The sequence below is a fragment of the Electrophorus electricus genome, chromosome 14 (genome assembly GCF_041902795.1).
Source record: "Electrophorus electricus isolate QZ-2024a chromosome 14, ASM4190279v1, whole genome shotgun sequence".
NCBI classification, from domain to species: domain Eukaryota; kingdom Metazoa; phylum Chordata; class Actinopteri; order Gymnotiformes; family Gymnotidae; genus Electrophorus; species Electrophorus electricus.
The window spans coordinates 11,086,764-11,112,058 of record NC_137510.1 but is presented as its reverse complement, the minus strand read 5'-3'; the positions used below and the strand labels follow the sequence as shown (position 1 = coordinate 11,112,058).

General features: G+C 39.4%; 1 protein-coding gene across 1 annotated transcript; it reads left to right on the top strand.

Annotated features, from left to right (window-relative positions):
* The first annotated feature begins 370 nt into the window (after window positions 1-370).
* Window positions 371-25,284, top strand: stk17a (serine/threonine kinase 17a). Its single transcript, XM_027005928.3, has 7 exons — window positions 371-940; window positions 11,148-11,360; window positions 22,818-22,962; window positions 23,396-23,522; window positions 23,631-23,679; window positions 23,851-24,030; window positions 24,221-25,284. Exons 1-7 carry the CDS (start codon window positions 765-767, stop codon window positions 24,558-24,560), a joined length of 1,230 nt encoding a protein of 409 aa, XP_026861729.2. The 5' UTR covers window positions 371-764; the 3' UTR covers window positions 24,561-25,284.
* Window positions 25,285-25,295: the final 11 nt, after the last annotated feature.

Below are 25,295 nucleotides of genomic sequence, written 5' to 3'. Positions count from 1 at the left end.
GATAAGTAGATATATCTCGTCGTTACGTATCTTACCAGCAGGGGGTTTAATTGCAAGACGCTTGCGATATAAGGTTGCTGTTACTGAATGACATTTAAAATATTTATAATACTTAAAATCATATATGTCAGTGGGCATCGTTTTAATTTTCACATACATTAAAATATCCAAACTCACCATTAAATTATATGTATGTGTATGTTAAAGGTTAACTCTTTAAAGGTATTTCAAATAATTTAAATTTTAAATCTTGGCACAGTGCCTGCAGGGAAACCCCATTACAAAAAGCGCCGCCCTACTTGGATGATCGACTTGTCAATCAAAGCTGTTACCACAGCGACCGAAATCAAAGCGAGTTTGCTGGCTTAGAAAAACCAGAGTTCCCAGACGAACCCATCAGATTGTTTCAGGCTAGCAAGCTACGAAAAACTTCAAACAAAGATGAAAGTTTCAGTTTTCGATTTTCATAAAGTGGCATTTTAATAATTAATTGCTCGTTAAGTCGAAAAACTCGACGACTATTGTTCTAGCTAACCCTAAGGCTGTCTTGTATTTCCAGTATAGCCATTTACGTTACCATTAGTAGTAGCTAGTTGGCTAACCTAGCTAGCAAGGTACCGTGGGAGAACTTTCCAGCTAGTTTTACAAATATAATTAAAGCTCTCTAAATCTTGTTGGCTGTCTGGCTAGTTGAAAAGTAGGTTTCGACAGCACATCTTTGTTAAACAAGCCGTGCATTGAGTTGTCCAAACTAAGCTACCGTTATGATTCCCGAATGTCCGGCTCGGACCTCCGAGGCACGGAACCGAACATGGTGCCACGGTCAAACTGCTGAATCCAATCGGAACCGCTCCGGTTTACTCTGCGAGATCAAAAGCATCATCAAGACCGAGTCATTCACTGAGCACTACGATCTCATACCGGGAAAAGAACTGGGCAGGTATGCAAATAATTAGCTAACTAACACGGGTAAAGCAGCTTTGCACCGTGTGTGGTATAACCCTCTGTCTGTGTTGTCTTGTCAGAGTTGCCTTGGACGCTTTTGTGCATTCGGTATTCATGAGTTTGCATTTCATAATCATCGCACCTTCTGATGTTTGATTTTGCAAGTCCTCCAGCTCTATAGTCATGCCAGGCTCTTCTTTGCTATCTGTTGCAGAGCTGTTTTTAAATGTAACTTTGACTCGATTCTTTAGGCATTTATCAAAATGTGTGTAGGCTGTTATTGTCCGATTACAAACTTTTTGTCTTCCAGACAGGGTGATCAATCCAAGATATGATTTGAGTCAGTATTGTTAAGTTAGTACTTCGGTTTTCTACCAAAGCAGCTGTTCTTTGCTCATGTAGGGAGGGATGAAATTTCATACCAGAGAATACAGTTCAGCTTCTCAAGTCATTTTTAATATACTGCTTTTTGTAGAACCAGATTAAAAAAGTTGCAACAACAACAAGTCAGTAACAGTTTATCAGTTTATGTAGTAGGCTATAGAAAGCTAAAAACATTTTCCTAACTTTTGCCTAAATTTACACCTCTGCTACCTCAGCTGACTCTATATTGAAACTATCTGAATTCTTGAGGCGTCTGAGCTACTTGTATTGGCAAATCAATATTTTAAGACTGATAACCTAAATGGGTCACCTTATCTGTTATGTTTACAAACAGGTGAAGTCCAGTTGTCTGTGTAATTGTTGGTGGGTCTTTTTTTTTTTGCCTAAGGAGCTTTGAGTGCAAAATAGGCAGAATCCACATGTATCTGAGATTCAGAGACAAACATTTGAAGATGATGCATAAAGGCTTTCGATGCAAATTTGTATCTTTAGGCCTACATACTGAAGCATCTCCACAAACAAATAAATTATAGTTATTGGATCCATTAGCTGGCTGTACACACACCAGTGGATAAAGGTTTAAAGATGTAACCAACTGGATTTTGTTAGTGAGCTAGAACACTGTTACTGAGATGAGTAAGGCAGGAGAAAGGGCAACGCTTGAGGAAACTTTCTTGACATTGATATGCTACGGCCTCCAGGTTTGCCAATCTTGCAGTCCAGTTTCCCCAAAGGTAAACTTGAGTACTTGAAACAGGTCATGAACCAAGTGTATTTATTGGCTCCCCTGGTTTTGTTTGCTTGGTTGGCCATGCACGGTTGAATGTTTCAGATTGGGATTTCAGTACCTTCTAAAGAAATGGGGATGGCTCTTATTTCACAGAAGCATTATAGTTAGTCATTTTTATATCATGAAGAATGTAGGCCTACTCATGAGAACAATCTAACAGCTTTTAGTGGGTCATGAGAATTAAATCTCTTTCCTTAACCATAGCAGGTAAAAGAGAAAATATCAGTCATCATAAATAAGTATGTCCATTACTGTATTAATTTGTATTTCTAGCAATATGTTCTTCACAACAGGGGTCATGTTATACAGACAAAGCCACAGCTGGAAAGTGATTCATTTAAGCATTTGTTTTTCAGACAAGCATATGTTACATTAACAATAATTGCTGCTGCAAGTCTCCTTGTAATATAGGCTATATTGTTTAATTCTAAATCTTTTTAACTCCCACACATCACTGAACAGTTCAGTTTAATTTATATCATGTCGGTTTAGACTAGCAGTTGTGATGTAGCCTACAACAAATATAGTCTTAAATTATGGACTATAATTCTTGTAATGTGGTTTAATAATCTTGTTGGCATTGTTTAATAATTTTGTAAGCTTATTCCTGGAGGGATATGTAAGAATGGATAAACTGTCTAGGTTCGTGGCTTGCTCAAAGGATTGGACTAATTCACATCTTTTCAACCATACTATAAAGGATCAGTAATGTGCAAAGTTAATAAGAATTCTAATGTATATTTTGCCCATGTTCAGGCTCACCTCAAGCAGGTTTATGGTATTCTGAAAAATGTAATTTGTCAGACCTGGTTAGGCTTCATGGTGACTTTAGCCTTTAGGTCAAGGGTATTACTACCAAAACCTTAAAAAACATTTAAAAGAACAGAACTGCATTAAAAGAATAGGATATAATTACACAGTGACTTTCAGATATGGGAATTAGTTTGTCTTAAAACATTTGGGAATAAATTATTAATGAGGTATTAACTATTTTTATTTAGCCATTGGCCTCTGCCTGTGCACTGGTGGAAAAATTCTGCTCTGCCATGATGAATCCCACTGTACACAAAGCGGGAGATGAAATGAGAGAAGCTGCGTGGTTTCTAGATGCTCAAATATGGATAATTGCAGGGCTGCCAGACTGCATTCCACTGCTTAGGGAACACCCAGTCTCGTCGGATCAGGTCCAGTGCACTACTGTTGTGCACTACTGTTAACTCAAAAACACCTTTGCATAATGAGTGTGGGAACTAGGACCACATTCTCCAAGTCACAGAATAGACTTGGTCTAATCTGATCTGAGATAAGAATTCTTTGTAAATTGAGATGTATAATTTTGTGTGCAAACATTTTGGTGAGCCCTTATCCAGCCATGTCTAACGTTCCAAAGTTCTTACGCTGCTGGTCACATGGCAGTAAATTGCAGCCTGTCATTTGAATCCATTAGCAGTACTTAGAATCTAAGATGCAGTCAAAAAAACCTGACTGAGTTTACCAGTGAAATATCTGTGCTTATTTTCCAGTGTTCCACATGAGCTTTGTCCTATCTCTCCAATTATTAAACTCATTTGCATTGCCTAAGAAGTGATTTACTAGCTTAAATTGATTCACACGTCTAAAAATATGGCCTTGCTTACCAATGTAAACACAAACTTGTCTGTTCAAAAATCCTTTTTTCTATCCTCTTATGTAAGGAAAGGGAGAAGGTTTCAGATAGCTAAGTTTTACTTTACTGTTGGAGACTTTAATGTCGGGAGTGCTGTGATGTTGTATGATTTACAGTAGGGCTGAAACTAAAAACTATTTCAGTGGTTGAAATCTATCGAATATTCTAGTGACTAATCAACTATTCGGATCATTGGTTGCACAGTTAATCAATTCGTCTTATTTTAAATCTTCTTTGTATCATCAGATTTTAAATATAGCTAGAGGTTGTTATAGGCATGTGCTAAATAAGTCAATTCAATAAAGATAATACTTCGTTTAAATATACATGTGTGTGCTTTGTAGTTTTCTTCCTGATACAAAAGTAACCTAATCCAAAGTTTTTTTCCTGTCTGTACTTAAAGCCATGGTAAGTAATGTAGCAGGAATAAAATCTAATAAATTAACGCAGTTTCACTTAATTAGATCAAACCATCCATCTAAATTTTAAAGAAATGAACAAGGCGAGCACAGAAATGTGAATTCTTGATTCTAGAATGCTATTTCCATATATAAATGCACATAGAAGGGGAACATTCCTTTAGAACACACTTCAAAGTCCAGTTTCACAGTAAATAAAGGTATGATTTTATTAAGAGCTGTCACGCTTTTTTTTCCCCAAAAGTCAAGTTCGAATATGAGCAAACAAATCAGTAAATTTTAAATTTGCTCGAATGCTACCCACATTGTGCATACATAATTTATCAAAAAAAGAAGTAATTTTGTGCATTCAGCAGCAACACATTTTCCAACTGTACGTACACATTGCCATGACAACTATGCAAGGTTTAAGAATGTAAATTTAGGGCAATACTTTTATCTAACATACAAAGAAAAAAAAACTTTTGCCAGTACAGAAGCTGAGAATGCTTTGGATTAAACTCATTGGAGTTAATGCCCTCACAGGCATTTTATTACAGTTCCTATGGGAATAATGTAAAGTTTATTTCTGTTTCAGGAATTTATTTTTTTTGGTTTGACCCAATACCCACTGATTGAGTTACTGCTATCCCTATTCCTGTGTCGCTCTCTCTTATGTTCTAGCTAACTAACTAATTCACTGAGACAAGTATTGATCATTCAGAGAGCTGATATGCTTCCTCTTCAAGATGCTCCCGCATAACTGATGGTCTCCCATGCCAAACAAGTTTTACAAATGTTGCAGTTCACAACCTTTTTGCTCAAGTTAAGACTGACATGCCACACTTGGAGGTTTTTGGTTTTGAAGGTATTGCCATTGCACTATTGTTCACTCCAGTAAGCTAAACTTTAGTGTATACAAGCCACCAACTAATCGACAAATAAATCAGTTGGCAACTACTTTGGTCGTCAATTTTAGTCAATTTTGCCTGTTATTAGTTGCAATCCCTAATGTACAGCTTTATCCTTTGCACAGGGAACACAGAACCAAATGGCATTTGGTACCCAATCCAAATATCCTTGCAGAACTCCTGATGCAAGTTATTTGTCAAGACTGTGACTATTGCAGTGTTTCATAGTTCTAGTCATTGGATAAGTACCACTGTGTGCTAATTAGAACTTTATAAATTTTCTTGATTCTTAGACATAATAGTATGTCCTATGTTTTCAGTCCAATGTTACAGTTTTGCAGGCATTTAAACCTTTTGAAATTTTGAAATTATATTCATCTTTTTGCAGGAATATAGTGTGCTGGTGGAAAAACTTTAAGCATCTTCCTAGCTTCTTTGTTGAGACCAATTTCTCACAGAGCATTCCAAAGATCTGACCCATCAAGGGCTGTTCATAAAAGAAGAATTTCTGTCAACATTAATTAAAGTACAGACACTCCAGAGTTATTTTGGAGGGATTTGTTTACTGCCTGTACTCCTCCTAGTCTGGTCATGGTCTGAAGTGGCATGTCATCAGCTGAAAATGTCTCACCCTCCCTGCGAAATCTCTGGACTAGTCCAGATTGAGCTTGAGAGCTTGTCGGATGTGTGCGGCGTGGGTCCCTTTTTACTTTCACCACAGGCCCCCTTTCTTTCCCCTGCTTCCCGTCACGTTTCGGAACCCCATCCTTGCACCCTCATTCTTGTAGAAAGGGTCTCTGTCTCGGGCTTGACAGCTGAGAAGGATACCATGACATCATTGCACCACTTCTCACTTTGTTTGGGTCTTGGGCCCCGATGGCAACATCTGCGGCGCACCATGGTAACAGCCGGAGGGTGAAGGGGCAGCCGTGTGAAAGCCCAGTTTATTATGGAGGACTGCCTGGTGAGCTCCCTCCTCCCCAAGTATCAGAAAGAAGTTATGGTGCCCAACATTGGGTGGCTGAGACTGCACTGCTTAAACTTCCTCTCTATTGCTGAGGAAGTCCAATTATGTCTGCTCAACTTCCTGCTTACAATTGACCTCACAGAAAACAAGATACACAGAGAAATGTCACGTTTGACTTTGTTGACTCTGCACAGGATCTTATTATTATTATTATTATTATTATTATTATTATTAACAAGACTTTCTAACTGCTTTTGGAGATTTGCACAACTGATTTTTTGCATGATTGCGAGCAATTTCTCATTCTGTCATTCCTGTCATTCAATTTACTGAAGTTGACTTGAGATTTGGAGGTAATGAAGTTTACCCTTGAAATAAGCAATTTGTCCTTTTTGTGTATTACCACCATGTATCAAAAAGAGACAGGCTGAACAACTGTGTACCCAGCGACATAAATGAGGTAATGCCTTCTTCGTAAGTATTCAAAAAATGTGTGCCTGTAGACCATGTGAATAGGAACGTATCACTCTGTGCTGAGGTCACATGTCGGAGTTCATTACTTCTCTGTGTCATAGCCACTGAGTAAACAGGCCTATGGTTTCAGTCTAAGAGCATTTTACCTTTACAGTGAAATGGACGTTAGACATACCTTTTGTTTTTTGTTCCTCAAATGAGGTCCTTTAACTTCTGTCAGTGTATTTACACTTGCTTCTTTACTTAAGCTGTTTCTTAGTGCAAGTATAAAAAGCAGCATATTGCTGGATGTGGACACAGTATGCGCAAGCTCACTGAATTACGATTTGGGTAAAGTGCGAGTTCACTCATCCATCAATGAAAGAAGTACCCACTCTCTTTCTTTTGTTTGAATATGGAAGAGATTTTTGCTTTTCACCCTTTTAGAGGCAAGTGAATGTCTGTAACAGTGCAGATAAAATTGTAAAATGTAATGAAAGAACGTGTTGGTGTACAGTGTAATAAATACATTTTCATTTTGACATGTTTTTTTCCTCTAACCGCTACTTGCTTTACTCAAGTACAGTGTATGTGAAGGGTGTAGATTTGCCCCTGGTCAGATCATCAGAACATGTCTCCTTTATTGTTGAGCGCCTTGAGTACCATGTCTTTAAGATTAGATTACAGGGATTTACAAGTTCACAGTGAATTTATTTATTTATTTATTTATTTTCATGATATTTTGAAGTAGACGACGCCATTAAATCTCTAAAATTCTTAGTTGAGATACATGGCCTGGATCGCTCTGTCACATGTACTGTAGCTGTACATTTGTGGATGTTATGTGCCACTTCTCTTTGAGTGATTTTCTCCAGAACGTGTAAATGAAGTGTGTCCTTCAGCTGGATGGTGTCAGAATGTCTACTTCCTGACATCATGTCTCTAACACATCCCTGTCAAAGACTTCTTGTTTGGCCTCTAGCTTAAGGAATCCATCTGTCAGCATCCTTAAAGTTCACTCTGAGACTAGCTGTCACCCTGTGACCACCTTTACTTGAGGGTAGAGGTCAGTGCTCTTCTAAGTTTGAAAGCTGTCAGAAGTCTTCTGTCCAAACAGTGCATAGCTGAAAGGTATTAGGAGTTGGCAAATGAGTTCCTTCAACAAGTTATTGCTGTATTTTATGACATCTTAAATAAGAATTAATTCTTTATATTGCTAATAATATTCATATTCGCTGTGTATTGCATTTTGACTTTAAAGAACATCAGATGATGCTCTCCTTGGAATTTTCATTAATGAGGTGAAATGGAGTCTCAGTTCTGGGCAAGCTAACAAATCTGGTCCTTGGCCAGTTGCCCTATTCTATATTAAATGCTCTGCTGACGATGTGTGCCACTTCAGTGGAGAGCACGGAACAGCATGGCATCCTTAAAGAGTTGTGAGAGGAAAGAAACCTGTCTTTAGGTTATTAGACAGAACCCGAGCCAAGTGCTAAAGCAGCACAGTTCCCAAGCAAATATTCCAGAGTTTACTTTCTAACTGCAAAAGGAAAATGCTTTTGGCCTGTTCACTGCTATAAAGCTGGGGTAAATAGACACATATAAGTTTCCTAAAGCATCATAGCACAGGGATAATAAAATGTTCATATGAATGTCACATTAAATGCTTGTTTTTTAATAGCGCCTTTTTGTAATGCTTTTGGACATCTTGGCCTAGAGCCTCTGCTCTAAATGTGACCCATCCAGCTCCACAGCACACATTCTGATGCTGCACACACACAAGCCATCTCTTTCAGGGTGTTGTCTATGTGATGCTGCAGGCCCTTTTTAAAGTCTTAGGCGCAGAATCTCAGCCTGCCTTTCCAGCACTCTTGAACCTTTTGCCTGCAGTCCCTCAAGACTGGTTAACCACACTTTTAATTTAGAGTGTCTCATGATGATAGGTGAGTCATAGCTGGTTAAATATCTCCCTCATATCATTGCATGTTATTTAAAATCACATCTTTGATAGTCTTTATTCTGTTGGTTAAGCCCAGTTCTGCTACAAGTGGCTGCTTCATAATTGCCACATTGTTCATGCATTGCATAGCTCTGTTGCTAATGCTGACCATAAAATCAAGCTATTTGTAACATTCCACCTCAGATCAAAATTATTCTCGCTGTGTGACCAAAGAGGTCTGCATACCGGTTGCCATGCCTTGAGTGGACAGCTGTGGACTTCTCACAGGTTTTATGTACAGAGATGCTCCTTTTCTACATGCATGCTGGGCATTCTTGCTTTTAAGAAGTAGTCTCGAGCAGCAGGGTCCAGATTAGCACACCGCTGTAGGAATTAAGGTATAGTGCAGTGCTGCAGTCAAGGACAATGAAAGCCTATTATGTTTTCAAAGAGGCAGAAGGTTCCATTAAGTCTCTTAGCCTCAATCAGAGTGATTAGGGAGTGGTCTGCTTGCACTTGGTTCTCAATGCTAACTATTATTAGCCAGTGTTGATGTCTGCTGCCGGGTAGCTTCAGGGGACATGCACACAACTGGAGCTAGGGGTGGTGAAGTTGACACTAATAGAATAAAGATTGACTAAAATCAGATATTTGAAGAATTTGAGGTTTGTGACATTCAGCAATACCTCTCAAAACAAGGCAGAAATATATACATACACGAGTAGAGTTTAAGGCAGTGGTCAACAGCTTTATCCAGCTAACCTATTTATTTGGCTAAAAGATAAAATGTGTGATTTCTTTACATTTCTTAATATATGTAACACTTTAAAATCCCATTTAACGAACATTTTTACCTTCCTTGTAGAAACCATGTGTTCATCTTAACACTGCACATGTAAATTTAGGTTCTGCACATACATTTCCCCTTGTTTTCACCTTTGACAAAGTTTTAAAAAGTGTTTTTTTTCCTTTTTTCTTTTCTTTTTCCGCAAAAAGAAGTCAGCACCAGCTGTATGTAGTAAATCTATTGTGAGCTGGACAGAATTGGGCTGAACATGAAGGGGAGCTTCCTGTGGTGCCTGAACATGGGAGAGCTTCCTGTGGTGCCTGAAGCTCACTCCAGTGCCTGACAGGGACATGCACACCGTCTGCAGCCACTGCAGCTTGGATGCTTTCTTGCAGCACCATTTTTTTTTTTTTTTTTATCCAGTTCTGCAAGGAGTTAAGCAGATAGATTACCAGTATGCATCAAGATAAGGCACTATGCTGTGCTGTGCTGTGCTGTGCTCTGTACTATAGTTTAATTAATTAATTGTTTTGGGGAATGCACCAGTACTATTTTTTTAAGGACTGATGCTGAGAACACTAGGTCATGGTACTTTACAGTCTTTTGTTTTGAAATAAAATTTGTATTTTGAGACGAACCTATCTGTACACTATATAATTTGTACTCTATAAAATCAGTACATTTAAGTCATAAAATATTGAAAATCAAATACAAATGTACGTTTGTTCATTTGTTTATTTATTCAGCCATTGCCTGTATTCCCAGTACTTAGCAAGTTTTATAAGATATAAGATTTACTTGTACAGTGTTGCTTGCTGTCTCCATGGAAATATAAGAAGTCTCCACCTTAAACTGAGCATCCACTCCTGCCTAGGACATAATTACACTGGACAGTGGAAGTCTCATTATCCATCCCACAAATATTAATAAGCTAAATTTCCTCTTGTTCCTAGAACATGATTAATATATTAATATATACAACAGAGCCTTCAGTCAACTGGATCAGCTATTTCTGCTTTTCCTTTAAGATGAAATGGAGAGACCAGCTGAGTTCTCACAGTGTGAGGCTGGTGATGGGGCTTGCAGGAATGTATCCAGTACACCCAGGTGTAGATGTTATGCCAGCCCATTCAAACACCTTCCATTGCTAACATGGAATGAGAAGCGCTATCATGGCCCTCGTCATATGTGTCTGAGGATGAGCATAAGGCATGCTCTGAAAGTGCAGCATCGAGTGACGACTGCTGAGTGTGAATGTCTGTAGCATGGGGTTGAGGGGAGGAGGGGTGTGTGTGTGTGTGCGCATGGATATTTGCATTTGAACATAACAGCTTTTAGTCATTAATGGAAAGAAAACGCTACAGTTATACTCTACAGTGGTGTATAAACTGCTCAAACAAAGCCCAGCTGTTATCATGTAGCCTGATAAAACTAACTGGTTGTTATTACTTGCATTGCACAGCTGCAAAGCACTGCAAAGCATTGGCCCCATTCTGGTATGTGATATCGGATCAGGACTATCTCTAGTAGTTCTCAATACCTTCAACCCTGCAGTTCCTGCAGTTTTGTCTCATTTAATTTCACTTATTGTATAGTAGTATTGTATAGCTGCTATATAGTATTGTATAGCACACTTTTGCAGTGCAGTGTGTAGCTCAGTGGTTATGGTAGTTGACTTGTCATCGGATGGTTGCTGGTTCAAGCCCCACCACTGCCAAGTTGCTACTGTTGGGCCCCTGAGCAAGGCCCTTAACCCTCAATTGCTCAAGTTGTACTCAGTCATAATTTGTAAGTCGCTTTGGATAAAAGCGTCAGCTAAATGCAGTAACCATCTTTTGGTCATCTATATCAAGACATTCACTCTTTATTCTCACCTGGCCCTGTCTCCCTCCTTCCCTCCCTCTCAGGGGGAAGTTTGCAGTGGTGAAGAAGTGTGTGAAGAGGAGCACCGGGCTTGAGTATGCTGCCAAGTTCATGAGGAAGAGGAGGAAGGGACAGGACTGTCGAACAGAGATCATTCATGAGATAGCCGTGCTAGAGCTGGCTGCGTCCTGCCAACGAGTGGTCAGTCTCCATGATGTCTACGAGCTGCCCAGCGAGATGGTGCTCGTGCTGGAGTTGTGAGTACACACACACACACACAGATGGCTGGTACGACTTAACCTCTGAATTCAGACTGTGTTTGCTTTGGTTGCTTTTGATTCAGCAGAGGCGAATTCACTGTTGATTCACTGTTTCCAGGCATAGCTATGTCAATACACATTTCAGCACTGAACGAATGCCACATCATCATATGATGATAAATGCAAGTTGTGCAGTGACCTAAATTTAATACATTTTTGAAAAGCAGGACCTCATCTACTGTTGGATAAATACTGAAGGCTTTAAATATGTATAATTTGTATGTAGTTATGAAGGCAATAAAGTGAGAGAATCATCTAGAATCAGAGGGCAAGATGGGTGTAGAGAATCAGAGACATTGAATCACATGACTGAGAAGATGGAGCTGAAAAGAAGGCGAAAAAGAAATGGAGAAGAGAGAGTAAAATGTGAAAGAGTCCTTCTGTAAAGCCCAGGGCAATGCACGGGTAAGCCTCAGTGAACTGAGATATTCCAGGAACACACAGCATACCCTCTGTTCGTCCCACACACACCCTGGGATAAACGCTCCCTCTTCATAGCTTGAGAGAGGGGCAGTGGTGGACTCACTCAGATAATGTGATCTGGAACTGACTGGCATACTGGGTTCCCTCATAGTCACAAACACTCTGAGCTGAAGGACAATGCATCTCCAGGCTCTAGAAACAGGAACCAATTCCCACACTGCTCACTTTGTGGTGCAGCTCTTGTATCATTAGAATTTCCCTTGCCCATGATTTTTACAGCAGGAATATTTGAAGATTTTATCATAGAACTGTGTAGTAATGAGCTTCCAACCCAGCTGGTCTGATTTCTTAGCTTCTTTGTATCATGGAAAGCACAATACATTTGCAGACTTTTTTTTCTTTTTGTATAAAGTGGGTGACAGTTTTCTGGCATCAAATCTGTTATGTTCATACCACTACACAATTCAACTCAAAATGTAGTTCAGGATTTTACTTTGGTCTTTTAAATCATTTATTTATTGTGTGTGTGTGTGTGTGTGTGTGTGTGTGTGTGTGTGTGTGTGTGTGTGTGTGTGTGTGTGTGTGTGTGTGTGTGTGTGTGTGTGTGTGTGTGTAATTTAATATAATGGTGAGTGTGAGAGAAAAGAGGATAAAATGAAATGCAAGATCATAAATGAGCAATGTACATGTCTAAACGAAAGGGAAGGTGTTTGCATAGCTTGCTTGTGTTTACTGCAGAGCAAGCTCCGTGTCTGTTGTATGTGTCCATAGAGGCCTCTGATGTGTTTGCAGTACCATCTGTGATCCCCCTGGCACCTGTTCTACTGCAAGACTAGGAGAGCTGGGTAGCATTCCTCTTTCAGCTCCTCTGTCTCAGAGCTGGGTCACTCATTTCCTCTCACCCACTAGTAAATGGCATGCACTTGGTTGGCTCAAGTTCAAGGCCATAGTCTGCCTGCCCACCCTCACAAACGTTCCTCAGCTGCAGCTGACTTTCTGATGAGAACCGCTCACTGAAATATTTTAACTGGAATTTATTTAGGGTACCTTTTATATGGCCGACTGTACTGGCACTATAGATTTTTAGAATATAGCAGGAAAAGGCAAAATCTGGGATTAGCAGTATACTTTTAAGATTTGCTGAAAGTACTCAGTTGTCATCCACTCATTGGGGTGTGGGTGTGTGTGCATGAATGGGAGAGCTTATTGTAAAGTGTGTGTTTGTGAAAATCTGTGGGGACACAGATGCTATTCCTCTTTTAATATGATGTGAAACCTTTTTAATGAATGTGCTTTTTGCTTCTGCCTGTAATACATGCAGCCTGCCCTCTATCTGCCAGCTGTTCAATCACTCATTCTCTTTTTTAGCCATTACATTTATGTTTAATTGGGCTCAGCTATGGGGTCTGAGTCAGAAAGGGCCTCACTGCAGGTAACGTGCTGTGTTCAGGTTGAGCCCCGCCATCAGGAGGCACCTTCAGCACTGTCTTAAGCATGAACACACAGGTCCAGCAGCATTCAGGCTTGCACCTATGCAACTAAACATGAAAACACTTTACTGCCTTTTGTTTAACTAACCTAGAGGTGGAGTACACTGAGAAAGTAAGTTAAACCTACACTGAAATTGCTGACAAATGAAGTGGGTGGATCTGTAATCACCATGTTGGACTGGTGTCGTTAAGCCGGCTCAAATCAACTAAGACTGTCTATGAATGGAGTTGCTTAGCTGAGTGGTTTAGCTGTAAGACACAGTTCTTTGAGGAACTGTACGTACTGTACTTTTAGCATACGATAAAGATGCAACTTTGCTTTAATCCAAATCAGTACATTAACGTTCTATTTAATACTTGGTTCTAATCTTTAAAGACAAGCTAGAACACCTTAAATACCAGAAATACAAGTAACTACCACACTTTTTTTTTTTTTTTTTTTTGGATGATGTTCTGTTTTAGCCCTGCTCTTCAGGAATCCAAGTTAAGCAACTAAGTCATCATTGTGAAGCCATCTGACAATACAGTAAGTACAGTGCTTTAGACTGATCCTTGGGAGACATTAAGAGGATAAGTGATTAGCTCACTAGATTAGAATTTTAAGGCAAGGCCAAGGGCAGCCCAACCTCAACTTCTCATAATGAAGTGGAGCCATTTAGGGTAAATCAGAAAATCAGAAAGTTGTGGTAATCGCTCAGTTGTACCATTAGGACCAAATTTTGTGTGTGTGTGTGTGTGTGTGTGTGTGTGTGTGTGTGTGTGTGTGTGTGTGTGTGTGTGTGTGTGTGTGATTATATTTCTTTCATTGGTCATATGCTTTGCTTGTTCCTTGAATTCGTATATAATCTTATGTCCTTATATTGCTGTTCTTTGGCTGTTTCCTGGTTTTAAAACCCTAGATCGTAAAATGGACATTTGTTGGCAGAAGCCTGTTTTGTTTGCTTTTTATCTTGGTTTTGTTCAAGAAGGTAGAATGAAGTGCCCTTTATTTCCATGAAGATTGAATAATAAGAGCTAATGAGAATGTAAAAAAAAAAAAGCTGGTTGTCAACTCCTTCCTCCTCTAAGTTGAATATTTTGGGGCAGTGTGTGATTTAGGGGAGTAGAGAGGAAGGATGGGAGGTGGCTTTGGATAAGGGTCAGACCTCAATGATAGAAGGCTATTCATAGTAAACAGTGGATGGCTGGCTGCAGGGTGGGGAGGGGGGCTTCATCAGGCTGGGCTTAGGAACATGCCTTCATTGCACCAAGGGCTCCAGCTGGGAGTTCATAATGTCAATGGGCTCTGCAGGAGCACATGAATGTCCAGACCGTGACCAGCAGCCTGGAGAGAGAGAGGAGAGCAGCCAAGGGAGGCAAAATGGAAGGGGAGCAAGTGAGAGCTTTAATCCTTAGAGCCGGGGGGATAGCCCTTCTTCAATGTGCTCATTTCCGGTACCTCTCGGCCATATGCTCCACTTGTGTACTAGCAGCCCCTGTGACTAGTGAATTTAGAATATTTTTCATTAAGAACTTTGTGTGTGTGTGTGTGTGTGTGTGTGTGTGTGTGTGTGTGTGTGTGTCATTGTGTCATTGTTCTGGTGAAATATAGTGCGTTTTGTGCCATTTGTGTGATTGTGTACTATAAATTGCAGTAACCATCCACATATTATAAGCATGTACCTTATACTTACACTCACTACTTCATATAGAGGTCATTTGATTGGGGTGAGAGTTTGAGGGTGTAGTGCAGTATTTTTGATGCTCCTGGGATTGTGATCTGCTGTACTTGGATTGACTGGACCGTTACAGACAGTGGGCACAGCTGTCACAACTTTGGTGTTAACCTTCCATATTGTCTCTGTTTATTCTTTCAGTCTCTAGTATTTTTTCCACTTTCTCATATTCCTTTTTTTGAATGTTTCTATCACTTGGGACTGCCACGTTATCACTGCTGTTTTCTGCATCTTCTCTTCTTGTCATGATGTCTGGTTAGTTCATCATTGCTATTACAGTCCCCATTTGATGGCAACAAGAAAAATAAAGAGGATGCAGCAAGGAGTATGTGTGTGAACTGAAGACATACAACACAAATGTACAATATAAAAGCATACAACAATAAAACATAGTGGATGTAAGACTTATACAGTGATTATGGATAACAATAGGTGTCTTGCATATCTATAAATTGTATTATGTTCTAGATGTGCAACATCTAAAAAAAAAAATGTTATAAAAAAACACCAACCAGTCAACCTTGCATACTGTGTATATATACAAAAAAATCACCTAACAATTGAGATGCCTGTGTTTGCCTGTCCACATGGAGTTGGACAAAGTGAAATGTAAAAACGCAACATGAAGTTAAACATTTACAAGACTAACACAGCAAACCTTTATGTGATCCCTACTACTTGATTGTGTCTGTGTCTCTCAGTGCATCTCCTACCAGCATCTTGCACCCTGCTAATAGGTGCTGGATTGCCTCGGAGGTGCCTTTGTACTGTCTGCATCTTGAATCTTGTCTCCCTGCTTCAACTGACCTAGTGCTTGATCCTATGTTGCCATGATAAATGACTCTGAGCTAACCTTTTAGTTACGCTTTTTCCAATCACTGATTAGATTTTATGTCAGTTACTTCTGCTATCTGTGGTGTTTTTAAGGTCTTGAATTTGGTTGCTTCCAGCTCTTCTCTTGGCCATCTTATAATGGCTGCTGGGTGTGTTATGTCTGGCAGGATATGTGTGTTTATGGCTTTGATTTTATTGTACCCATTCAATTGACTTGAGGACCAGCCTTACCCTATGGAGGGACATGGATGTTGCTATCCTTCTCGTATTTGCCTCATGGTTCATGTTACTGGAGAATCCAGGTATTTGTAGCTGTCGGCCAGGTCTGTTATACAGCCTTGTGGAAGTTCAGTTCCCTTTGTCCTGATCACTTTTCCTCTTTTTACCATCAGCCGGCAACACTCCAGCCTGAATGACATTCCTATGTCCTGTTTGTCACTTTCTGTCTTGATGCCATCCATGAACAGGAGGCATCTGCTTATGTGTCTGTATCCTCACCCACTCTTATTGATGTTCTGGCTGAGAAGATTCAAACCTATGCTGACCAGTAGTGGGACAGTGCATCCTCTTTTGGTATATACCACATTTTATGGTCACCTGTGCAATTGTTCTTGAGCTGTTTTTTCTAGAGTTGTCGTCTGGTGTTCCACTGAGTTCTGGATGAAGCCCCTTATGGTCTTAGTGACTTGATACAGAGCTAGGCATTCAATAGCCAGGTGTGTGGCATTAAGTCAAATGCTTTCTTGTATTCAAGCCACGCAACACTTATTTTAGTATGGAATCTTGGTGTACAGCTACATCTTTAAAGTGTAGACAGTGCTTTGATCCTTAGTAGTGTTACCAGTCCCCTTTAGAGAAGTGTTTATATACTTGCATATATACCTATTTAGTTTGGGAGTATTGCTAATTGAAGTGTGTTTGTGTGGATATAGCGTGTTTCTAATAAATCTGTGTTTCTAATAAAGTGGGTGGTGAGTGAATATTCAGTGTTATACACTATAGGTCAGTCATTAAGTTTTAGTTCATAGTGAAATGAGGTAGCTGGTTTGGACTTTTTATTTCTTAATAAGAAATATGAGTGGATAAAAACAGTTAGTTTTTCTCTCAAGCCTCTGCCACTGATTTGGGAATACATGGAATAATGGATATTGTATCTCAACCTATCCAGAGCATTAATTCTGTTACAGAAAATATATGCTAAGCAAAACAAAAATGCTTTATAAGGTCATTTTAAAGTTTATCCATGAGCAGTCAATTTCTTCAGTATGGGAAATGTAAAAGGTAAATACACTGTTCATACAGGCAGATACTCACACACACACAGAAAGGGAGGCAGAAATGCAGAGAATCCAGAGTCACAATGCCCTAGTCGTACTAGCTAAACCGTGGTAAGATTCAGATTTATAAAAGCAAAATCTGCTCAAGTTGGTGGAAACACCATCATCTGCCTCTATTTCATTAATGTTCTGCATTTTGCAGATGGTGCTGTCTAAAGCCGCATACTCATGATGGAGGTACATAGTTCATAAACTGCAGGCACAGTGCCTAAGCGTTTTGTTTCAGCTGTTTCTTCCTACACAGTGAGGCAGCAGAACAACTGTAGTCTATAGGTGATATTCGAGCCTTTATGGAGACTGCTGGCCTTGCCCAGAAGAATGCAGTGGGTGTAGAGTCCAGGAGTTTTTTGCCTGGGTGGGGAATACCCGAATATGAGCCACACTGACAAACTGCAAGGTTTTGCCCAGCTACAGCTGCATTTAGCCCAGCCCTGCACAGTTGCCCAACCCACAGGCTCTTCCATTTACGTTGCTGTGTCAGGATGTGGTACACTATGATGGTTGTACCCATGTGATATATATATTCCCACAGAGGACATACTGGCAATTCTTTAGAGCTCAATATTTTAGTAATATATGTTTACTGTAGCTTGTAGAATAAAATCTGAATGCAGAAAATATTCTCATCTTTTATTTTTAAATGTCATCAAATAGCAAAAGTCATAAATGTGTGCATGAATATTTAGATAAGTACAACTATTTGTACACACATTTTTGGCTCTATAACCACAAATTCGAGCTTGCAGCCTCAGAAGCATGACGGCACAACATTTATTCAACATTCTCTTACTAGACTTGTTGCAAAACTGATTTGTGCACTTGTACTGCTTCACTGAGAGATCAGAACAGTGGCAGGGCAGTGGGGATGAGATGTAATTGATGACTAATCAAAGACGCTGATATTTGTACAACAAAAAGGGGAGAAAAAACCTGAGAACCTGAGCACTGGTAACCAGATCAAGCATGAAGCAATTCTAGCTGCTTAATGCTAAATAGTTGAATTGAAGCAGTACTAGTGCACAAATTTCAAAGTTGAGAATTTTCATTCACAGAAAATATTCTAACATGCACATTCAAGTTCCCAAGTCAAAAATGTAAGAAGAAATTATAGATTGCATCTCGTATTAGAAATACAAGTAGAGAGTTTATTTTTCAAGTTCCTACACATTTTGCAACATAATTACCTTCCCTATAGTGTTTGGTAATTATATTTTCCTTTACCACAAACAAAATGTTAATATTGAAACTTTTGACTTTGCATATCTTTCCTAAATTTAACCAAATGTTTTGTCATTCTTCATTGATAAGATTGTTGCTGCCTATAGCTCAGCAATGGAGTTTATTATAATCATCTCAACAATTTCTAGCTGGTTTACTCCCAGCAAAATGTCCATATCTAGGAGTTGTATGAACCCTACATAATTAATTGGTCTGAAAGGCTGAATATTCTGTAGTCATTTAACAGTGAACAGCAGATTCTAGTAATCAGTTAGCTGGTAAAAGCTTGGCCCTCTTTGTAAGACATTTTTTTCCACAAAAACAGCCCTTATATTGTGAGTGCATGTACATTCATGTATAGAATGTGCCCTCAGATTAGTATTGGTCATGCTCTTTGGTGATGGCCTACACTGTATGCACAATTATTAGGCCTGTATTATTTTTGAGGATTCATTTTATTATGGAACAACTGCAGTGCTCTTGGTCAATCCAAAAGATTAATAAACCTCAAACCTGAATATGTAAGAAAGTAAAAGTTTTTTATTGAAACATACAGTTTAAGCAAAACCTTAATATTTACAGTGTTGACCCTTCTTTTTTATGACTTCTGCAATTCGCCTTGAAGTGCTAGATATCAGCTTCTGGGCAAAATTTTGAATACCCACAACCCATTCTTGCCTAATCAGTGCTTACAGTTGATCCAAAAGCCTTTGCCTCACTGTGCATGCAGATGCACTCACCTGCCTTCTGCCATTCCTGAGTAAGTTCTGCACTGGTGGCGACCCGATCGCGTAGCTGCATCGTCTTTAGGAGGCAGTCCTTGTGCTAACTTGAATTTCATGGGTGCCCTGAAGGCTTCTTCACTGCAATTGAACCTCTCTCCTTAAAGTTCTTGATGAATCTATAAATGGTTGATTTATGTGCTATCTTGCAAGCAGTAATTTCCTTGCCTGTGAAGCCCTTTTGATGCAGTGAAATGACTGCGCATGTTTCCTTGGCTGTAACCATGGTTAACAAAAGTAAATTTCAAGCACCACCCTTTAAAAGCAACCGGTCTGCTCTTCTAATCAGCATGACAGCGTGATCAGATGCCTTGTCCTCGTTAACACACATCCTGAGCTAACAAAATCACTGAATGGTGTTAGCAAGCCATTTTGTGGCAGGGCTGAAATGCAGTGGCTGGATTGCAGTTATTTTTGTGATTAAGGAGTGACTTTGAAATTAATTGCAATTCATCTGATCACTCTTCACAATCTATAGTTAATGCAAATGTTACCATACCAAAAATGAAGCAGTAAACTTTGTGAAAACCAAAATCTGTGCTAGTCTCAAAACCTTTGGCCATGACTGTACATAGTTTCTAGATGCCAATACAGGGGGTGAAGCTTCAGTTGTCAGTACTGTGCATATATGGCTCCAATTCATTAATGCTTTCATGGAATGACACCAAACGTCCCAGGTGGGCACCCCACCTGTCTGAGGAAAGGAAATAATTTTGATGCACCTGTATCTCTCAATGGCACTATTAATAGCCAAGAAATGGTCCCAAATTGAGATTGTGGTAGACATCTTATATATGCAAATCTTGCACAAACTATATCCACGAAATGATGGGCACCTTTGGTCAACCAGCATTCAGCAAACATTTGACTTTCAGTTGTCCAATCCACACAAAGCTTGAATGGTACGTTGAAGCATGCACTCTTAAGACAAATTGCATATGTTCAAATTTCATGTGAATTGCCCACTGGGGGGTGTTACTCAAACACTTTCAAACACTTATACTGGTCTGTCATTCTACTTGAAACATCCTTGGGATCAGATGCAGTCTTGCGATCAGATGCAACTGTATGAGCCAGATGACTTTGCCTCTTGAAGTGTTTTTTCTAAACCTTTAGATGTTTTGCAGTTTCCAATTATTTAAAACTATTTTTCAAACTAGGTGTTTCAATGAATTACCACAAAATTAGTCTCAATGTTAAAGTAAATCATTATTAAAAAATGTCAAATTTTTAAAACAGTGTAGATGCTACATGACAAATAATTGTGGGTGGATCTTCTCAACACTGAATTGCTTAAAATTGTAGTAAGGATAATCAGATCCTGTCCAAATATGGCACATGGTAATGGCATTACATTCCCTAGAGGCTTGCGAAGTTTGGTGTGAATCAGCCTCTGGGGTGCGTTACAATGGCCATTGATGCAAAACTAACTCACTTGTTTTGTTTTGAAAAGAGGAGCATAAATGGTGTCCATGCAAAACCCATTATGATTGACACATTTTTCATTAACATTTGTTTATATGTCGCACATGTCGTAAGTCATGTTGATTCATGTACATTTTCACCAAACCAGAAAAATATGACACAACTTGGTTCATTCTCACCAAACTTAACATACTTGTTTTAAACTTGTTGAAGGGCTCCTCCAAGTCTGCTTCAATTTGATATTTAATGTAACAGTTGCTGGAACTTTATTCTATATAACAATAAAGCTTGCACTACTTGCTAGATAGTTCTTGGACCCCAGGGTTCGCTGCCTTTCAGTCTGGTGCTGAGAGGCTTAAGGTTTGGCATTCTCAGCTATAATTACTGTGGCCTTCCACTGGAGCCTTTGCCTTTTCTGCATCTTTAGAGAGCAGAGAGAGAGAGCGGCCAGCACTGAAACACATCACGATCAACAGCTGCCCCAGTGCTAATGGCTTTTCCCTGCCAGCCGTCTGTCTTCTAGGGAGGGCCGTAGCAGGGCTGCTTTTCTGTTGTTTGATAAATACTAGAGTACATTTCAGTTCTTCATATAAAAGTTAAGGCAACTCTGACTCGTGTTTGAAATTAATCTATTTTAAGACTGCGCCTGTTTTACTCCTCTCACAGTCAACTGTTTTGACCTGAATTTATGTTCATGAGACTAGGATATGAATTTAAGCTCTTTTAGTAAGTTTAACTCTGTCAAACTGCAAGGACACATAAAGGATTCCAGTTACTCACACTCCATGCTTATTCTCCTAAAACACTGTTTTTACTTCATTAGCTAATATTGACATTTCTACTTGGTTTGAAGGCTCCAATCAGGAGTCAATACTACTGACAAGCCAGGAGTAATTTTTTTCAAACAGTGATGTCACAAGAATAAGCTTGCTGAACATACGGAATTGTCAGTTACTAACCAAATTTTTTAAAAATATTAAATGGGTTCCATTTGTAAAATACCTCTAGTTTTAGCATTATGCATTAAACAACAAAGCCATACTGTGCTCAGCCAAACGTATTAGTTTATTTGAAAGAATTTACATTTAAAGATTTTGATTCATCACCATCTCAGCTCTAAATACAAATTTTGGGACAAACTCATGACTTTGTGAAATTGGCCCAAATAGCTAACTAATAAATCTTGTGTGGGAGTGTAGCTCCTTGCCCTAGAATCCGTTTTCCACTCATTGATCAAAGTGCAGATGCATCTGGAGGAACTGAAGACTGCTCTGGTTGCTTTACATAATTATATACTATACACTATAATTTATTATAAACTATAATTTATTATGGAGAAATGGCCATTTATGTCAAGGTTCAGTGTGCTAATTGCACATGCTGTGATAACATGTTGCTGTCACAGCCATCGACTGGGTCAGGGTCATAGAGAGAAGCTGGTGGAATTGGATTACAGGCAACATAAGAGGAAAATACGTGTGCAGTCCTTTCAGGTGTATGTGCAATCCTATAAACATACGAGTTTGCTTCATAAAAGAACAGAACCATATGAGTCACATAGGAATGACATTTAATTTTTGACCATTTGGATTTCACAAACAAATGTCTCTGTCTGTCTCATTCTATCTGCATCTGTGCTGAACTGTAGTATGATTATTCTTCAATCTATCTATTCCCAAGATAGCCAATAACTAATACACACCAAAAGAAAGCAGTGTGTAGGGCTATAGATAGACTTCACCAAATTCAGCCATGTGTCTGAGGTTATCCATGCTCTCCCGGGCAAGCTCAGACACCCATGATGAAGCAGGGTGCAGGACATGTGACAGAGAACAGATTATCATAAGGCTTGTTTACTTTTCTATGGTAATATTTCAAGGGTATATCACTGAGCAGCTTGCATACCTTCGAAGGAGAAACTACCAGGTGACCCTGAGCCAATAAATGCATCTCTCGTCTCAAGACGAAAGTGAAATATAACTAATCTGACTATATAAAGCTAGAGTTAGCTATAAACTGAAGTCTAAGTCCAAACTCAAAAAAAGTACTGGAAAAACAAATGCTTTATTTTACATTTAGAATGTGAAGGTAAGACGAATGCTTATGTACCAATGTAAAAAAAGTGTGTGTGTGTGTGTGTGTGTGTGTGTGTGTGTGTGTGTGTGTACAGTGCTGCCGGTGGGGAGATCTTTAACCAGTGTGTGGCAGAGAGGGACGAGGCCTTTAAAGACGAGGATGTGAAGCGGCTGATGAGACAGATCCTGGAGGGCGTTGCTTTCCTTCACAGCAAGAATGTGGTTCATTTGGACCTCAAGGTAATGGGCATTTGTTAGGTGAATGACCAGAACACTAGATTACCACTGATTTATTTGTAGTGTTGTGGTTGATTTAATTATGCATTAGGAAATGCTACAATGGAAATGCTGTGATTATAGGTTTTAAAATTGTGTTGGAACTTTTAAAAACGTGACTGCGATTAAACTTTGATGCAGGGGTCCACCTAGTGGTCAATTGTTGAAAATGCAGCTGTTTGCTAAAGGTGCTACATAAAAAGGTTGTTATATTCAAATAGAATCAACAAACTAAAAGTATTATGCAAGTATTCAATGGCATCATAATGCAGGGACAAACTATAACAAAGACTCTAGTAGCAAATACCCTGTTGCCCATTTTAATTTTGCATGCAGTTTCCATCAGTCTCCCTAGAGACTTGTCCTGTTGATAAGTCCTTTTTGAAAACCTCTCTAGCCGCAGAACATTCTCCTGACCAGTGACAACCCTCTTGGGGACATTAAGATAGTGGACTTTGGCCTGTCAAGGATGATGTGCAATAGCCAAGAAATCAGAGAGATCATGGGCACACCAGAGTATGTAGGTAGGTCATGCTGTTCAACACAACATTCAACACAATTGTGATAAATGAAACAAACATGTCAAATGGGAGAAATGGAAGGAAAAATCTATTCTTTTCTGTTTTGTCCAGCCCCAGAAGTTCTGAATTATGAGCCAATAAGCACAGCCACTGACATGTGGTGAGTCTTCTCTACCAAGCAGGCACAGAATTATGCTATTAATGAAAAGTCAGTATGTAAACTACCACATTCCATAAGTTGCTTGGTAACCTTTTCAATAAAAGCGTTGACTGGGCGTGATAATGTGACAGGTGCTTACACCTGGTGTTTTCATTTTTCTCTCTGTGGTAGGAGTATTGGTGTCCTTGCCTATGTGATGTTGACGGGCATCTCTCCATTCCTGGGGGAGGATAAGCAAGAAACCTTCCTGAACATCTCCCAGATTAATGTTAGCTATGCAGAGGAAGAGCTACAGCGACTCGACAAAGCTGCTGTCCACTTCATCAAGTCTCTGCTCATCAAGGACCCCAAGTATGAAGAATGATCATGCAGATGAACCCATCTCTCATGGCTAGCCAGATCAATACAATATGAGCATGGCTATGTTTAAAAGGCTAGGCTGAAATGGTGTTATTGCTCTTGGTGCTATAGCCTTGGCTGGATAAATGTCAACGGTGCATTAGAATGTGTATTCAAAGCAGACTCCATTTTGTTTGCACAGGAACCGTGCCACTGCTGAGGAGTGCCTGAACCACCCATGGCTCCAAACACATGAGCAAAACGCTGCAAAGGAGACTGTGAAGCTGAAGAGTGTCATCACCTCCATCCCTGAGCCAGTCAGCACAGGGATTTCCTCCCAGCACACTGAGGAGGAGGAAGAGGAGGAGGAAGGCAGAGTGACGGAGGAGCTCCTCGTCATGTCTGCCTACACTCTGGGCCAGTGCCGGCAGTCCTCAGAAAAGGAGGGCTTGACCCCAGAACAGAAGGCCATCTCAAAGCGCTTCAAATTCGAAGAGTCCTTCCCAGCCCTCCAGGAGGTGCCAGGAGAATTCATCTACTGAATCGCACATTGGCCACCCAGCCGCTAAGCTCCAACTAAGACCGCACTTCCAAGTTTTTTTTGTTTTTGTTTTTGTTTTTGTTGTTTATTTTCTGTTGATTTTGTCATCTTTTGTATTCACCTCATTTTTTTTATCTTAACCTTGAACTTGTTTTGAGGTTTTTATTTGTCTTGTCTCCCTCACCCACCCATTCTGTAATATTTGTGCTGCTTTACCTCTACATGCTTGTTACTAAAGACTAAGTCTTGCGCTGGTACATAATTATTATTATTATTATTATTATTATTATTATTTGGGGTGCTATGCTTGAAAATCTGACAATGTGGGCCATGAACTAAATCTTATATTCTTTTTCCTTCAATTAATTGTTCTGTTTCCTTGCTATCTGTGTGAATGTTGTTGTTTTTTTTCAGGAGGAGGCTGATGTAGGGCTGATGGAATAATATGTAAATGAAACAAATTTTTAAGAATTATGCCTATACTTTTTTTTAAATGCTATTGTATGTATTCTGTTCAAGACTGAAGTGTTTTTGTTGGGTCATTCCTCTGGTAATAATCTCCTACCTATAACATTTTCCCCCTTTACACAATGTATATTGAGGTTTTTTGTTTTGTTTTTTTAATGCCCATTAGTTGTCTGTAAATTGATTGGTCAGCATACATCTTTTGAATGACATGTTTGAATGTGACTGTCATGATATTGTTAATAAAAGTTACTTTCTGAGCTCAATGGTC